This window comes from Pseudonaja textilis, chromosome 2 (assembly GCF_049901715.1).
Source record: "Pseudonaja textilis isolate UNSWEBS1 chromosome 2, rPseTex1.2, whole genome shotgun sequence".
NCBI lineage: Eukaryota > Metazoa > Chordata > Lepidosauria > Squamata > Elapidae > Pseudonaja > Pseudonaja textilis.
In genome coordinates, this window is record NC_141991.1 from 50,954,936 (window position 1) to 50,974,098 (window position 19,163).

General features: G+C 35.3%; 1 protein-coding gene across 1 annotated transcript in view; it reads right to left on the reverse strand.

Moving 5' to 3' along the window:
- CACNA2D3 (calcium voltage-gated channel auxiliary subunit alpha2delta 3) overlaps positions 1-19,163 on the reverse strand; it is a 582,709-nt gene that overhangs the window by 21,511 nt on the left and 542,035 nt on the right. Inside the window, exons 31-34 of the mRNA XM_087923863.1 lie at positions 11,599-11,674; positions 9,024-9,076; positions 7,620-7,675; positions 4,690-4,801 (exon numbers count right to left, since the gene is read on the reverse strand). Coding sequence (XP_087779989.1) covers positions 4,690-4,801; positions 7,620-7,675; positions 9,024-9,076; positions 11,599-11,674 — 297 coding nt within the window. The remainder of the gene's footprint in view (positions 1-4,689; positions 4,802-7,619; positions 7,676-9,023; positions 9,077-11,598; positions 11,675-19,163) is intronic.

Sequence of the window (19,163 nt, forward strand, 5' to 3'; positions counted from 1 at the left end):
ATGCATGCTTTCTTTTCTTCTAAAAAAAGCACACAAAAAAACAAACCTTTATCAATTAGGCTACAAAAAGGAACTGAAAATTCTTTAAACAACAGCAAAATGCTATTCACCTAAAGTTAAATCCAGTGAACCTGAATAAAAATGAAAAGAAACTTATTGGGAGTTTCAGGTGGACCGATGATGCAATCTTGAAATTGTAACCAAGCAATAAAATTTGTGGAGCTCATTTGAATTTACACCTAAACCTGCTTAGGATTTCACAATTCATAGATAAGATTTGGACCACAGTCTTCTTCAGTTTATTGTAGATGCTTCTATCTTTAAAAATGGAAATGAATGAGTCAATAATCACTTCCTGGAAAATGTGAAAAGCATTGTAACAATACCCAATTTTCTAATTCTTGTTGACAGGCACAGAGGTTCAAAAAATATAGCCTGACTTCTTCTGACTTGCTTTTTAACTAGAAGATTAATTTCATAATCAGTGGGATATAGGATGTCAAAAATTATTGATTATGCCTGCCAAATCATAACCAAAATGGCATTCCTACATAATTCTTATTTTCTTTTAGGCTCCTTTCTTCTCCAAAGCCCCTGTATTTTGGAAAATAATGTAAACACTGCAATTCATGAAGTACAAATAATGCATTTTTGTCAAATACAAAGAGAGGAAAGAAACCAACTCGCATGTGTTACATATTCAAAAGTGGATTAATTATTTCCAGGATTTGATCGTGTGTTGTCTACTCCCACACTGAAGAATCTTACAACTCATCATGCTTATTGAGATGAGGTCATTTTATATCTTGTACAAATGGCTTTTTGACATACGTTTGAAGCCAAGAACAGAAAATAGTGATATTCATATAATGTAAACATGGCAAGAGAACTTGTGGAAGGTTAACAATGCTTCTATGTAAATTAAATTTAATGCTTCCTCAAAGGACTTATTTACAGTTTGGATGTTTGGATAAACCTCTGAGTTATCTAGTTCTGATAGATTTTAAGGTGGCTTACAATCAGCAGAATAAAACACAAATGAAAACTGTTGAGTAACTTAAATATCATCTCACCCCTGGACAACCAGGTTCTCCTTGCAGCTGGTTCCAATCACCTAGCAGCTCTCCCTTCACTGAAGCCTTTTGGTAAAACACTGCCTGAATACTAATGTAGGGATGGCAACTGAGAAGGGACCAAACTGACCATTGGGGTGGGAAGGTTATTCCGTATCAAAGGTTCTGTGCCAAGAGGACCTGCTTTTGGACATCCATCCATTTTTCATTTCAAAGTTGGAAATGCATTGAATGTTGTCCCAGCCCTGCACATTTGTAGAGAGCCATGGAGATGGCTCCGTGAAGGGCAGAATCATCCGTTAAACCCTGGGAAAGTCTAAGAAGAGATTCAGGCTGGTTCCTCCCTGAATGAATGGATAAAAAAGAAAGGGAAAGTAAAACACAAGAGTAAAAGTAAAGGTTTCCCTGTCGTGTCCAACTCTAAGGGGTGGTGCTCATTTCTTTCTTTTTGGCCGAGGGAGCCAGAGTCGTCTGAAGACATTTTCTGTGATCATGTGACAGCATGGCTAAACATCAAAGGCATATTGGAACACTCTTACCTTCTCACCAAAGTTGTACCTACTCACATTTGCAAGCTTCCAAACTGCTAGGGGGGGTAGGAGCTGAGGCAGGAACAGGCGCTCATCCTATTGCTCAGCTTTTGGGTCTCAAACCTGGGCTTTCAGCTTTCCAGCTAATAAGCTTAAGTGTCTTTAACTGCTGAAGATTTGTGAAATTCTGCTACTACAGACTATCTCACAAAAGTATATGTCTAGCCTTCTTGTGGAATCAGTTTCCTGACCTGATCTACATCGTAGAGCTGACAATATTAGGTAGGTAAATGTATCTGGAGCAGACAGAAAGAAATAAAAATGCAACATTTAAAGAGTTTTATAACGAGCACTCCCAGCTGGAGCCATAAGCTTTCAATGAGCCAATACAGTTATTCCCAAAATGGTAGCTTTCTTTTTCCTGGTAAGCATGGCATTTCTGCTAGCTTCAGCTTCTTGCATCACTTTTCAAGGGCAGATCTGTGTGCAGTGACTTGCAATGATTTAAGTTCAAGATCATGGCAAAAAGAGAACACCACACTTACATAGATTTAATAGGACAATAGGTCCCTATAGGAAATTGGGCAAGGGATTGCTACTGCATCCCCCCTCCTTTATCTACCACATGTATATTATTTAAATTAATTTTCAGACTGGAACTGGCAGAAAGAAATCTGCAAAAGCTTTCAGATTATATTATTAAAACATTGTGTGGGACACACTTAGAAAAAAGTGACATCTGAATCACAGAGCCAATTTAAACATGTTCTCTCTGATGTGGTATAGTCTGAAACAGTAACTGTACCTTCTCAGGATCCATTTATGGAATCTGTTTTATGAATAAACTCCTCCATCAACACTATTTCCCACATTTTATGTTTATATAGAAGCCTAACTGTTGGGTACAGTGTTTTGAATTCTTTTCTTTCTTTCCTTCCTTCCTTTCTCTCTTTCTTCTCTCTCTTTCCTTCTCTCTTTTCTCTCCCTCTTTCTTTCAATGGAAGTAACTTCCCACTCCACAAAGAACTAGCAAAACTATGCAAAAACATTGTGATGTCAGAAGCACAACATTGAGAATCTGCCCTATGTCACCATTTGCTGATTGCAAATGACAGTAATTGTATAAATTATACCATGAAGAATGTTCCCATGAGTCTTTAGCACTTATTTCTTTGGTTTACTATTCCTTGCTGTGAAAAAAAACCCATGGGTGCCTTGAGATCAACATACTATTAGCATAGAATATTTATTTCTACTATGGAATATGAAATGATTTTATGAGAAAATTTATCACAACATATTATTCTTAAAACTACATAATTTTAAGTAAAGTCATTTTTCCTACAGATTCAATCCAAGTATACATCCTGACCTGAAAATACTTTTGAAAATATCAGTGGTATATTTTTATTTCACATAGGGAAAAGCTGTCCATATTGAATTGTTCCTTTTTATATAATCATACACAAAGCATTAAATGATGAGCATATCACATTTGAAATGTTTTCCCAGTTCTTAATTTTGAAAAAACAACAACGAATGTGTAATTTTGCACCAGATCTTACAGTATAAAAATCTGTGTGTTGATTGTTGCTACTTCAAATTTTCACCAACTTTCTCTTTTTTGAGGAGATAGCCAATCAAATTAACCTATTCTCGTTTTCAAGCATTATAATATTACTGAACTTAATAGGTACAAAATGTAACACCAATGGGGAAGACAGAAACCAATAATAAAAAAGATACTAGGATGTATAAAACATCGTCTAGTGAGGAAATTTTCTAAGTGTAAAATTTCACAAAGATTCATGTATTCATTGTGCAGCTCTGAAACACAGAAGAACAAAAGTCTGATAGAAGTATCTACATCTGGCAACTACATCAGCAGTTAATTTAAGCAGTTAACCAAGGGACTGGAAAATTGACTGCTGGAGAAACTAGCTAATAAATGTCATCTGCTTCTTACTAAACTAGGAGGAGTTACTTCAGGGTGTTCAGGTGACCATTCTCTTCCTACCTCATTTAAGATGCCTTTGAGATTGATTTGCAGCCTATTTAAGTATCAAGACACTATAAACATGTTTATGTTCATAGTGTTGAGAGTTTAGAGCTTACAGAGAGACCTTGCTCTTTTTGGTTAATACCTAAATGCAGAGAATTAGCAATCAATTAAGTCTAGCTTACTAATTTGACCTCCCTCCTGGCTCAGTTTTCAATGTGTCCATATCTAAAACATTCCTTTCCTCTCTTCAGAACCAGGAAAGGAAATAAATAGCTAATGTTTTTCTTCCCCTAAGCTCCATGTAGTTCTGTGCATAGATTTGTGAATACCTGTCTCTTGTTGTATCAATATTCTCAGTTTTGAGAGGAAAATGTACAAAAGGAGGAGGATTGCTTCAAACATCTCAAAACTTTCCCGCTTACAATGGTGTCAAACATCTGTTGCCTTTACGTCTAACGTGATATACCAACAATTCTAGTATATCAGAACTGAATATTTCAGTTCCTTTTTCCAATCATGACACATGTGTCTATGCTGGGTTACACCCTGGAACAAAGGGTGAGCCAAGTTTCCAGGTCACTCCAACATAAATTCGCAAAATGTTGCTAATTTTGGAACCAGTTTTAGGGTTTCCTTCACCACAGATACTATAATTCTACTGTATCAGGAAACAGGAATGCATCAAATTGATTTGGATAATATGCCTCCTATATAGTATAATCAGGGGGACCTCATATACCTCCCCACTTGACTTGGGCTGTGTTTTGCCTTCTGTCTAAATTTGTGATTGTATAGATTGAAAAGAAGATCAACGAATGTAACATAAACTGTTAGCAACTGTTTTATCTGTTGCCATTGATTTCTCTTTGAATTATGGAACTTCACTAGATAGAATCCCAAGGAAGGGCTCCTGTGAAGCACTGAAGTCACATGGCTTTACCTGATTTACATTTATGAGGATCATCATCTAAGCATTATCCATTCTGATGGGATTCGAGTAATATTAAGAGCCAGGTTTCCATGAGATTAGCATGAAGTTTAGAATTTTTCAACCAATTCCACGGAAAAAGAATTAAGTACTTACTTGAAGCAGTTGTCGCAATAAATATTTCCTGTGGTCTCCTTGATTGTTCGTTCAGAAACAAAAGCTGGATATTCAGTGTCACAAGGCTCTAGGGTTTGCTTCAATCGCTGAGCTAAAGAAAATAAGGGAGACTGAAGGGTTTTGATAATGACTCCATTTACAGTTCTTCGGTGTGAGATGCTGTGTATCAATGTTTTGGACCTTGTGAAATCATTACAGTGCTCCTGCCACCCTGTGATTTATGCTGGTAATGCATAAGATTTATTTTATAATTAAAGACATTTTAAAAAGACACAATGTACTAAGGGATATTCTTATAATACATGACTTTACTCTGATGATAGTTGGGCATAAGAAAGACATGGGATACTGATTCAGTGGTAACTGCATACATAAGTAAATGTAATATTTGTGAACATATCAGCAACAATATAGACGTGGAACTGAAGTGGTATTTCAAAGTCATTCCCACCCTTATTTCTTAAAAACAAAACAAAACACCTAGTTAGACATGGGAAATTATGGCAGTATTGTTCTCCTCAGCTTGGTAACATTTATTCAGCTGACAAGAGTGGCATTAATACCATACTTTGTATTTGCAATACAACTTTATAATTTACTCAAAGCTGTTTTGAAAAGCCAAACTTATTTAATTGTTTAACCTTACCCCTCCCTATCTTAAACCTGTTTGGAGAAGCTTTACATCTATTATTTTTAATATTCTCCTTATTGCTGTTCTTTGCATTATTCATATCGTATCACTGGGTTGCATTTTGCCTACCACTTCGTTCAATTATTTTAATATTATTAGTTTAAATGTGTGTGGTTTTGATATCCAATTACTTATAATATATTGTTATCATTATTCTGGTGTACATTAGAAGGCTACAAGATATGCAAATATAAATACCATCTTCTGCCATGTCCCTTACCTAGTTAGCTATTAGTTAAAATATTGATGACCAATTATGACAATTCTGTCAGAGAAGACACATGAAAATCAGGTTGGTGCCAACCAGTTTAACGTTCACTAACTACAATGGGTCTATATTAAATATGACTTAAGTTTGGATCCAGTCCAATTTTCTTTCAGTTGAAGTCAAGGAGAAAAATTAAAAGAAAATCCTATATCCTCAAGTTTTATTTTAGGTTTTCTTTAAAACCAGCATATATCCATGCCTGCAAATTGTGTGTCTATTTGTATAGTGATAAGAAGTACCTGAATGCCATATAATTATTGAATGTAACATCTGGGACTCCTATGATGAGTGGGATTAACAGATGCTTCATATTCTTTATGAATTTTTCAAAGTAAAAATAGGATGCAAATAACTGTAAATATTTTCTTTCTGTTTTGCAAGGTATATTCAGGAACTATCACCCTCCTCCAATCCAGCCAAAAAATAAAAAGGAAAATGAGATTTCATAAATCTCATTAGGATGGGATAAAACATCTTGCTCTCTATATTTGGATGTGTGCTGGTAATCATCTCTCCTATGATTGCCAGCTCACACAATAGACTATAAACATCAACTGCATTAAAATGATGCCTTTCTTGTGATCAGAATGAGGGGGTACTTTGCAGCCTCCTAGTAATTAACAAAAGGGAGCAGGTGATGTGTGTAATTATGTGCTCAGGTTCCAGTGTAAAGTAAATTCTAAAAGGCAGTATCGTTATCTACTGAGGTAATGGCAAAGCTGTGTCCGTAAGGAAAGAAGGATGCAAGTTAATTATATAGCCGCAATGCATATTTATTTCTAATTCTTCCAAAACAAAGAGTTGTGGATAGCAAACCATTTCACTGGACACTATACAGTATAATTTGCGATAGTCAAATAAAGATGCTATTTTATTGGGAAGATCTCAAAAGTGGTTGGCCATTGCCTACTTCCTGGGGGTGGGGAGGAAGAGAGACAGAGGCAGGGTGGGGACAGACTGGCCCAAGGTTTCTCAGCTGGCATTGTACCTAGCATGGAACTAGAATTCATAGTTTCCCAGTTTCTAGTCTGGTACCTTAACCACTACACCAAACTGGCTCCCCATATATGTTTATACTGCAATTGATTTAAATCTCAGGCACTAGGGGAGCTTAAGACTTCTTCCTTAAGACTGGTAAATCATGCAAAAATATTACAGTGGTCACATAGATATTTTTTTAAAAAAATTTAAATTCCCATAACTATCTATCTCAACCAAGTTGCTCTGGGGAGTGAGCCGGATGATACAGTGTGCCTTGCATTGGTTTGGGGTAGCTGTTTGACAAGCCAACAAGGTGATTTCTTTTTCAGTACAATGTGCCATAAAAATTGTTCTATCCAAAAGAGGCTATTTACTTATGACTGTTACCAATTGCATACATTAAATTCCACCAGAAACCTAAACCACAAAAACCAATGGATGTACTTAATTTGCTCCTTGCATTGGACAAGCCCACCACTAGGAAATAGGAATTCCTTTTTTCTCTTTCACAACTTCTGTCCAGATTATGTATTTAGTGGGTGCATACAGGAGCTTACACAGGAGCTAAAAACTCTGTGTGGAAATACAGACTTTTGCACTGGGATTGATTCTTGCAAGATTAGTGTCATGACTGTCTGTCCCCTGCTTTTCCAGCAATGATAGAAGTTTCATATAATCTCCAAGAAACTTGTTGGTTTACTGAAATTCCAGTGTTTGAAAAAAAATAAACACAATGCAGTAATGATCACATCACTACAATACTGTTAGAAAAGCCCTCTATGATAAAAAAAAATACTGTTAAACTGTCCTACTCCAACCTAAAAAATAAATAAATACTTTTTTGTGCATAACCCTAACCCTAGGGAAACTGGAGCTTCCTGTCGTGCATCAGACTTTGTGGAATATTGACTTCTTATAAAAGCAAATAACACAGGTGTTAATATATCTGTTAATATAAATTATTCTTACCCTTTGCTATAAGATCTGAATGCCACCAATTGCATAGATTAAATTCCACCAGAAACCTAAGCCACAAAAATATAGCATTTGATTAGATCTGGCATGTTCATACCATTAACTGTCAGTAGTACTTTTTTCTAGCATGTTCAAAAACAGAAATCAAGCTAAGTTCATGATGAGATATAGTCTGATATAGTTGTACATTTTCTCCCAGCTGAATTCATTTTACAATTTTAAATTCTGTTGAAATTGGTATCACTGCTGGACTGTTCTGTAGCCAAGAATTTTATTTTAAAAATACCTTATTACCTTATACCCTTTCTAGGGCATGACAAGCTGCAGTAGCTGTTGCTTCAGTACAGAGAACACGTTGATTGTGGGATTAAAATTTAGCCATGATGCATGCATTCAATCTTATTCAATACTCAAAATCTCAAATTCTCACAATAGGCTCATAAACAATAAAATGTTATTTCTGATTTTATCAGCAAATGATCAAACCTTCTCAAACAAAATACAACTTTCCCAATGGCAGTAGCTTTTAAATGTTCACATTGAAAAGAAAAACAGTCATGATAAACAATCAACCAAGAAGCAATAAATTTTCTGAACTTCACCCTAAAATACCCATATTGTTTTGTACAGTGATCATCAACGTTCAATATTATTTTGCATTTTGCAGATTTAGTTTGCAATAAATCATACACACACATTTCCTTCTACCCACTATGAGAAATCTCATTTAAATCTATGTCATAAATATCTGTAAAGTAATAAGCCTGGCCAATTACAGATTGTTCAATCATGGCTCCACCATTCCTATTCCCCACCAAATGGATCTTCACAAAAGTGTTTGTGCTTTACTGGTACAGTCTAGTTATTCAAAAGAAATTACTACTCAAGTGTATAATCCATTTTTACTTTAAAACTGTTATGAATTGACAGGAGCTATATATTATGTGGAAAACACCACTAGATCTTGCATGAACTTCAAATATGCCAATCATAGGACTGCAATCACTTAAGAAATTAGAGAACAACAGAAGATCCTCTGAGAAAATACACACATTAGTAGCCCACCCAAGCAGAACTTGAATTAGCCAAATATTTATATTACATCTAAGTGCAACCACAGTAATAAATTTAGGCTGCAATCCTATATTTGAATTACCCAGTAGTTAGCTCCACTGAAAATAATAGGATTCTACTTTTGAGTAGGCATGTATTGAATTGCAATATTAGTTTATATTTTGGAAATGATTACTGTGAAATCCATAAGGCTTTAAGTACTTTTTAAACCGCTAAAATTATGCACTAAGGATTTGAAAATGTACATAAATTACTCAATTGGTACAACAAGAAGAATGAAAGATGGAAAAGTATGATCTTCAAATCAGAACAAGTTTTACTTACAAGACAAGTTCAGTCACAATCCATTTGACTGCAGCAAAGAAAGCTTTGTAAGGCTGAAGACAAACAAATTACTTAACCAAAAAGCCAGAATCTATAATATTTATATATTAAGTGACAGATGTATATCATGTTTTAAACACATTAACATTTCTACAAATGAATAAAATACGATGAGTTTAGCTTAGTTATTATTGTGATGCTTATGTGTGATATAATTATTGGCAAAAATAATAACATGTTGCTTGAATTTTTATCAGTTCTATCACTTCCCAGACTAATTGATTCTATAACTATTGCCCCACCATTGATTTACAGCATCTTCTAGTATCATCCAAAAATCATAATGCTCAAAAAACAATAAATGAGGACAGACATGGTAGCACCTCAAGAATCATTAGAAAGTTTCAAAAAGTTCTATAGATGAGAAACCATACTGTTTTACATGAGATATGACTCATGTTGTAAATTCAATTTTTCATTGCCAGAAAATCTAAGAAGCATTTAGTGAATGCTTGAGCAAATTCTCTGAATTGCACCAATAGTGTATGGTGTAATCCAGGGGGCTCCAAACTTGGCAACATTAAGACTTGTGGACTTCAATTCCCAAAATTCCTCAGCCAGCATGCAAGGAAATAGGAATTCTGGGAGTTGAAGTCCACAAGACTTAATGTTGTCAAGTTTGGAGCAATGTTAAGTTGCTCCAAACCAACCCATGGTTTCTCAGAAGATTGCAAGAATGACAAAGGGCTAAAATTACATAAATATACCCTCCCTCCCTCCCTCCCTCCCTCCCTTCCCCTTTGCAATGAATTTGCGTTTGTTCATTTTACTATTCAAGGTAGTGATTTTTTCTTTTATATAAATCATATTTCTTATCATAAACTCCCTGATTAGAATGCTTAAAAGTTAGAGTAAGGCCACTGCTTTATTTAATTCATAAAACCTACAGATCAATAGTACAATGATTAAAGGGTGGACCTATTCTATTCTATTCTGTTCTATTCTATTCTATTCTATTCTATTCTATTCTATTCTATTCTATTCTATTCTATTCTATTCTATTCTATTTACTCTACTCTACTCTACTCTACTCTATTCTATTTTTCAGCTCAATATAATTCTCAGCCCAACACAACACTTTTGTGAGGAAATAAAGAAGATAGTGGTATGACTTCTTGAGCAGAAATGGGATGTAAATCAAATGAATCAGTAGTAATTTCTTACTTTATAACACTTTTCATTTTTAAATATTATTCTAATTTTGATTCAACAATGATTATACTAATGTCTTATTGTTATAATATAAGAAAATATTCAAGCTGGCCAGAAACAAATATAATATTGCCTTTAAAATTCCCGATTTTCCAGCTAAATGAGGATTATGGTACAATTTTATGCATCTACTCCAAAACACATCCTGTTGTGATTTGAGCACAATATATGAAATGAAATGCTTACTGTGCTTATACAAAGTTTTGTATTTATAGACAATTTACAAATCTAGGATGCAAGCATACATTAGGGACAAACATGCTGAAAAGTCGTCAACGTTCAGGGTGAGCTAATAGCTTTTTAAAAATTATCATAATGTTTTGTTGGCCACCAAAGGCACACTGTAAACACACAATAAGTAAAGGTCATTGATACTTTGATAAGGATATATGATACCTGTGCTTCGCTATGAAACTATGTGGTTGGGCTTAGTTTTGGGGGAGGAAAATAAGGAGAAAAAAATCTGCCTCTGCCTACCAGCATCCATCTATATTCATCTGGCTACTGTCCTATCAGTGTATACGGATGTGAGAGAGTTGAGGGCTGTTTGGAAACTGAAACAATATTTGCTGTGTGAGCAAGAAGGAGACAGCAAGGCATGGCTTAGCTCAAGTGTTCTAAAGTTGTTTGGTGCTGTGAAACTGAAAATCCTCTCCTCTGCTTGTGTTTTGCATCTGGAACAGATTTCTTTTCAGGTGAGGAGGGGGAGAAGAACTCGTTGGCATCAGAGTGTGTTAATAATAATATGCAAAATACTAATGCTCTGATGGTCATTTCAAAAAATTATTTCTTAGTGAGCACCTAGATCTGTGCCAAATTTCAAGTTTGTCCGCTTTACGGTTCTGAAGATTTTGTGATGATGAGTGAGTGGTATATATATATGTGTGTGTGTTTTCTTAAGTTTTCGTGGGTACTTACATGTATGGTATTCAGCTTTGTTCGGGTATTTTCCCACGTCATTATAGTTGTGCTTTTAAAGTTGTAGCAACGTTTCAGCAGAATTTCATCTGCCATCATCAGGCTTCTGTATTGTGTTCGTCTGTATTTGTATCGTCGACGAACCCAATACACAAGCCTGATGATGGCAGATGAGATTCTGCCGAAACATTGCTACAACTTTAAAAGCACAAGTATAATGACATGGGAAAATACCCGAACAAAGCTGAATACCATTCATGTAAGTACCCGCGAAAACTTAAGAAAACACACACACACACACACACACACACACACACACATATATTTAATATTGTAAATATTAAATAAATGACAATGTAATAATAAGCAGTAGAAGAATACTTACATCCAATAAGGTGTGGGCACTATCGCTACTTTCTTTGGTTGTTCTACACATGGCTTGGTAGTCATACAGAGTAATTCTATAGAGAAGAATAGAAAACTGCTTGACTAGAAGGAAAAATAAACGGAAAAATAATATGATACGCAACACAACTTGCTCACAAGGCAAAAATAGCAATAGCATTGTTAAACGAAGTGGTTGAATTATAGAATTAACACATACACAGATTTTAAAAATTCACAAAATAGAAGTATGCATTTAAAAACTAAAATATTGGTTTCTGTTCCCTTGGCAATTCTAAAAACAGTAACACTGAAGTACCAAAGTACTAAACATTGTGCTTATAAATAGTTTAAATAACACATATTAGAATGTCTAATGGTGCTATTTGTTTTTTTTTCTGGGATAAAAAAAATGATATTTTGTATTGTCTGATGCCTCAAAATAGTCTGTCACACATCCGCATGCATTGTCACTTTCTATATTTATGTAAAAGGAAAGAAACAAATGAGATAATAAAAGAAAGGGTAGTAAAAGGGTAGTAAAAGAAAATTATGTAATTTAAATTTTTTAAAAAAGATTATAAAACCCAACTCTTGATTGCAAATATATACAAAAACCCAACTAAAGTTATGTATATTTAGATCCATGGATATCCAGGATATTCTTTGTAAGCATGAAAGACAGTGTTTTTTTCCCAGTGAATTGAATGATTATATTTAGCAAGTTGCTTGTTGTCAACTATATATATTTATTAAAGTGTTTCTAGAACTAAAGGCCTATTTGATGTCCAAAATCTGAGGAGGCTGGTGAAAACATTATTTAGATCAGCAGTCCCCAACCTTTTGGGTGCCAGGGACCGGTTCCGTGGAGGGCATTTTTCCCACAGACTGGTGGTTTTGTATACTAACTGGATCTCATGTGTGTGTGGATAGAGAGCCTTGGCTTAGATTACTTAGGATAGGCCTTCCCCAATTTTGACAAATGCTCTTCCACTGTGATCTGATGTTCAAAGAAAGAATGGGAAAGAAAGAATGGAATGGTGAAGACTCTTCCTTTCTCCCTCTTTTCTTCCCTGTTTCCCCAGAGCCATGGGGTTGTGCATGTGAAACACTGCTCATACAGATACGCTTGTCTCTTTGATGCTCTACGATAGCTGATTCCAGATTAAAGCTGAATCAGAAAGCACATTTCATATGTTTTGCATTATGGCAGAGTGTAGCCCATTTGATTTTTATGGGGTTTTAATGGGGATAGTGGTTTCAATTTAGTTTAATTGGGTTATTTTTGTTTTTACTGTTATCTGTGTTTTGTTTATTGTTTTTTGTGTTTGTTTTAATTACATGAGCTGCCCAGAGTCACAAATTTGAGATGTGTGGTAACACAAATTGAATGAATGAATGAATAAGCAAGCAAGAATGGCTAACCAAAATTTGTTTCCAGAAAATGCATAATATGAAAACAGCAACAACCTTGCCTGTGGTTTATTCTTAATTTTATGCTGCTAAATGTTAAAGCACTAAATCATCTCAAACAAATTTCTTTTCCTTGAATTGATTTTCATATTGATTGTCTAAAAACCTCTGGGTAATCTCAAAGAACAAAGAACTCTACTGGTATCCTGAGGACTGTAATGAGATCTTAAAATACTATAAAGTGAAGAATAATTAAGCGATCCATCAATATATCATAACCTAGAAGGCTGCAATTCTAAATTCTTAGGAGTCACTCCCTGTGAAGGCTGTTGTAACCCTTTCCCTGTTAAACCTTATCTGTTTCTCAAAGACTGTCTGGAAAAGTCCCCACAGTTTTTGGGCAGGGTTTTTCAGAAATGGTTTGCCATTGCTTTCTTTCTAAGGCTGAGGGAATGTGACTACTTCAAGGTCACACAGATGACCTTGTGCCTAAGATGGGATTAGAATGCAGTCTTCTGGTTTCTAGCCTGATGCCTATACCAAACTAGCTCTCCTTGAAACCATTAGTATCAATAGCTGCAGTGTGAGAAAAATGTTGCAATGCCTATTTCGGTCTCAATATGATGTTTCTATTATATATTATATATTCTTTATATCTTTATCCATAAAGAAAACCCAAGTGCTGTCAAACTTCTTTCAGCAATTTATGACTTTGGTCCCAAAGCATTTAGCAAGGAGAAATGCTGTTTCTCTATAGGTTGTTTCTTTTTTTATTTCTTATTCAAAAATCTTGTTGCCAAGGTGATTGAAGAAACATCTCCACATAGATGATGTTCTCCATCTTACTAACATTGTTTTCATCAAGATGGAGTTGTATCAATTAAAGGAGGTGCATTGCAAACAAAAGTATGTAATGACTCAGGCACGATTAGCTGTTGAATACTAAAAACGTTCAGTAGTTTTAGACTTAGAAATTCAAACTGGTTAATGCAGAGCAGAACTGAGTTGGACTACATTTTGGTGCAATCTTTTCCTGGCTATTTTATGTTTAACTGAAGCTAGTGAGAATCCAGCATCATCTGATCATCCCCACCCTCAACATTTTGTTGACCATGCCTGTTTTGTATCTTTGCAATCCATGAAAAAGATCTGGCTTTCCAAATCTCATAGTTGCTCTTTGGTTAGTTACCAAAAACAATTCAGTCATGACATTATATTTATTCTATGCAAATAAACTGTAATGTTTTAGCCAAAGTATCTGAACACTAACAAACTGAATGTGTAATTTAAATACATTGAGTAGCACTGGGCTTTGTTTGCCTACATCAGATGAAGGGAACTTAATGCAGAAATAAATTGGCTTGGCATGTGTTAACAAAAATGACAGCATCTTGTTGCTGTAAGACATAATCTTTTAAACAGAACTACATCTTTAGTTGAATTGCCCTGAATAAGCAAAATTGTTCACATTGTTTTCTAAAACAGCTTGTTATTTCATTGGCTTGCATGCTTTCATAAGAATTAAAATACAGAAGGATTAAACATATATATAGTTTTTTTTTAAATTATACATCCATATTGTGGTTCTGGGTATCATTAGGTTTTTCAAACATATATAAGCAAAAAATGCCTAACGCCTCATCTTTATCTTCACCTTCATCAATATCTTTCAGATTCAATCTAAATATTTCTCTATTATATATAAACAAATTTAACTAGGTTTCATTCCATATTGATCCAACACATGCTAACATTGTTAATAGTCTCTCTCAGGGTTATCAAATTTAATCCTCATTTTATTTTAGCGTATATCTATCTTTTTGTATTTCAATTTTTATCCATTTTTTCATATTAATTCACAATAATATGAAGAAATTTAATTTCGTATCATTCATATTAATTCAATTCATGCTATTATTATTATTAATCTCTATCAGAAGGATTAAACTTGATGTACCTCATGTATGGGTATACATTATTCAGGTTTGATTTTTCCCATCTTGAGATTGTCCTTGAACAGTGTTGACATAAGGAGCAAGATTCTGTTTTACTATTAGAAAACCTAAGAACTGTCTCACGTATCGTCTGGGCAATGAAGGCAATGTTGTAGAATTATGGCAGAAAAAAAGATATTGTCATTTATTTTTTGTGCCATGATAAGTTACCCAACTTTTAAAGCAAAGAGTGCACAAACCGAACAGCTGAAGTGCTGTAGTTTATAAAATGTACATTTTATATTCCAGTTTCCTGGATAGTTAAAATCAGAAACATTTTTTTAAATTTTATTTCCAAGACTTATTTGGCCACGTCTCAGATAATAACTCCAGGTAGCTTTACAACAATCAACAGAAAGAGAAATAAAGCTGGCTTGGTGACTTTGGGCCAGTTACTCTCTTTCTCAGCCCAACCCACCTCACAAGATGATTGTACAGAAAATAGGAGAAGGAAGAAATATCATGTACAATAATATCATTGTTTTGAGTAACTGATACCCACAACATCTGGAGGCAAAGTCCATTGATTAATTGTTCTCACTTTCAGGAAATTTCTCTTTAGTTCTAGGTTGCTTCCCTCCTTGGTTTATTTCCAATAACTGCTTCTTGCCTTGCCGTCTATTGCCTTGGAAAATAGATTGACCTCCTCCTCTTCTTTATAGAAACCCCTCAAATATTGGAATATTGCTATTTTATTCCTCCCTCTTTGGTACTTCTTTTCACTAAACTAGACATACCCAATTCCTGCAACTGTTCTTGGTATATTTTATCCTCCAGTCTCCTAATCATCTTTGTTGCTCTTCTCTGTACTTCCAGAGTCTCAACATCTTTTTTATGTTGTGCAGACAAAAACTGGATGCAGTGAGTCCAAGTTGTACCAATAGTTCACGTGATCTTGATTTTCTTCCTCCGTTAATGCAGTCTAGGACTGCAATGGCTATTTTAGCAGCTGCAGAACACTGCTGGCTCATATTTAAATGATTGTCCACTAGGATTCCAATATCCCACTCACAATTACTACTATTGAGCTTGGTACCACCTATTTTATACCTGTGCATTGGGTTTTTCTTGCCTAAATGTAGAACCCAATTGAATTTCATTTTGTTAGATAGGGCCTGGTGTTCCAGTCTGTCAAAATCCTTCTGTATCTTGATCCTATCTTCTGGAGTATTGGCTATTCCTTCCAGCTTGATGTCATCTGCAAGTTTAATGAGTTCCCCTTCTGTTAGCATCTTAACAAGTTGCAACAATATTTGTAAAGCAATGTTTGTGAGATATTTAGATGTTTTGTTAGAGTTGTGGTGGTGCAGGGATTAGAATGGAGTATTGGAGGCTAATTCTGCTGACTGCCGATTGCCAGCTGTTCAATTGGCTCAAGGTTGGCTCAGCCTTCCATCCTTTCAGTAAAATGAAGACACAGATTTTTGGGGGCAATATGCTGATTCTGTAAACCACTTAAGAGAGGGCTGTAAAGCACTGTGAAGCAGTATGTAAGTCTAAATAGCTATTGCTATTTTATATCCCATTAAATGCCTAATTAGGTGCTAAAGTCTTTAAATTCACAACTTATTTGAATGAAAGACATTCAGTAAAGCATCAAGTTTATTGTTGGATAGTATATATTTAGTATTTTTCATAACCCAGTGCTAACATGGAGTTTATAAAATAAACCTTTCACCAATACTGGACAACTCCATGTGTAGTCTCTTAGCTTTGCTCACCAGCTTCCTAACTTTCCAAAGGGGGGGCATTTTTTTTCCCAGAGAGATTATATGTTTTAAATGGTTGAAGGGTACAGTGGGAACAGGAGATCTCTGTGATACAAATTGTTCCAATCCCTAACCTTAATCCTCCATTTTCTGGGCTGCATTTAGACAGCTTTTTGTGTTTTTGATTGGATGAAGGATTAAAGACAGAAAAGGGAGCTGTTTGCCTCCCACAGGCTTTCTGCTGCCATCCTGACCCTTAAACCTTTCCAAACTACTGAAAACAATCTGAAATTGGCTCAAAAAACCCTATCTTTCAGGGATTTGGAATATAGATTTAAGAGGAAGAATGGGAGTTGTTTGTCTCCATTTCCAGTCTTAATTTTGAATACATTGAACACAATTAAAAGGCTGTCACTGAAATGCTATAATTTTGTTGCCAATATCTGGGGGTGAGACTGGTAGAATATGCAGTGCAGAAGAATACAATCTGATTGTTATCCATCCTTAGTTTAGGTAATGTCTGGAAGCACATAATAGGACTTGTTCACACAAGTTTCTAAAAAATTTCTCCTGGAAAATTACTACATGAAAGTGATTACATAGAAAGAGAATTTTGTTTAAACAAATAGGCAGAGATTTGGCCTCCAAAAACAGTTTTAAGAAATGATTCAATGGGAGGGAGAGAGGGAGGGAGGACAAAGGGAGGGAGGGAGAGAGAGAGAATAAATTTTCATAGCTTCTGCGGGGTTTTTTTTAAGCACAAATTCCTTTAATTTTCCCACTGTATTCTTAACTATTACAATATATTAATAATGCTCAGTTTACATGAGATAGTATTAACACTAGTTGTTTTCTTAATGTCAACAACTATTATTAATATTTTGACTTCATCAATGTACTAAGTTTTCATCAATGTACTAAATTAAAATGGTTACGTTTGATTTATTATAGCAATCAATCTGGGTCATGCAAAAGGATTGCTCCATTTTTTTTCCTGGGTTTCTTCCTGAGACACATCATCCTGGAACCTGGCAGTGAGATGACATCTCTGCTCCAAGAAATTCAATAAGTGCTCCTCTTTGATTTTTTGGAGGAGGACATCTCAGGACAGCATGATCAGGAATGGAGACCCAGCCTCAGCCCCAGGAAAAATCCTGGTCTCAAAAGATCATGAAAAAAAAAAACAGCATGAAATTAGATTATTCCATTACACAAAGAATAGGGGGCGGAGGGAAATCTGCCTAACACAAATAAAGTGATTTCAAGCACTGCCTGGGTGGGTGGGAGAACCAAGAATTTAAAACTGGATATCATTATAGACTTGAGTCTGCGTTGGAAAGATGGGGTGGAGGTTTTTTTTTTTTGGGGGGGGTCCTGTCTGCCTGTCATAAATTCTCTTATCATCTGTATCCTCAAATGCCTGAATGCACCTGCTCCTAGATCTGTGCTGTCAAGAGAAGCCTGAGTCTGTCCTTAGAAGGGAAGGGGAAAGAAGGATTTTGCTCCAGGCTGGGTCTGCCACTTTTAAAATACCCTTCATGAAACAGTGCAGTTTAAATTTTTGGGACTATCTTTGGTCTCTTTTGGTGCACTCATTCTACTTCTATTTGCAGGTCTTTCATTTTGTGATTTTCTTCAATTCCTTTTTTAAAAATTCTGCTTTGTCCAGGCACTGCCACATCCACTGTCCAGACTTTTGTTGTCTTTCTTATCAATGATTGTTAAGTCGGGGGGTGGAGGGGGGGTGTTGCATGGCAGGTGTTTGTTTCAATTCTAAAATCGCAGAGCACTTTAACTTCTTCATTTTCTATTACTTTGGCCATTTTGTGGTCCCACCAGTTCTTGCTTGCAAGCACATGGTATTTCTTGCCTTGCACCATTGTTGTTACTTTGCATGCCATTTTCTGTAGCTATGTTGTGTGATCTTCTTGCAACAACTAACTAGCAAGTCCACTGTTTCTTCAGCTTTTTTTCAAAGACAACATTTGCTGTCTGTTGCTGTCATCTCAGATCTAGCTTTGCATGCATTTGTTCTTAAGGCTTGGTCTTGTGCAGTCAGAATTAGTCCCAGATGAAGTTGTGTAAAGGCCTTAAGGATCATAGTTGCCATCCATCATTTTGCAGGAGCTGTGACTCCTGTAGGATCTCCAAGTTGCATCACACCCTTGAATGGAGAAACACCCCCTCCCCCATTCAAAGTCAGATATGAAATACCTTCAAATCTGGGAAGCCCAAAAACCCACAGTACTTGGTCTTGTTAAAACTGAGTTGGATTTAACTTCCTGAAAGGAAACATAAGATTGATTCAGGGATGTAAATATTTTTGATTCTGAAATTTGTTTGGGATTAGGTTTGTAAGAGTCTACTCTGATTTTATTTATTTTTTTTGTCTATCTATTTTTTAAATTATATGCCGCCCATGTCACCTAGTGGCAACTCAAATTAAAAAC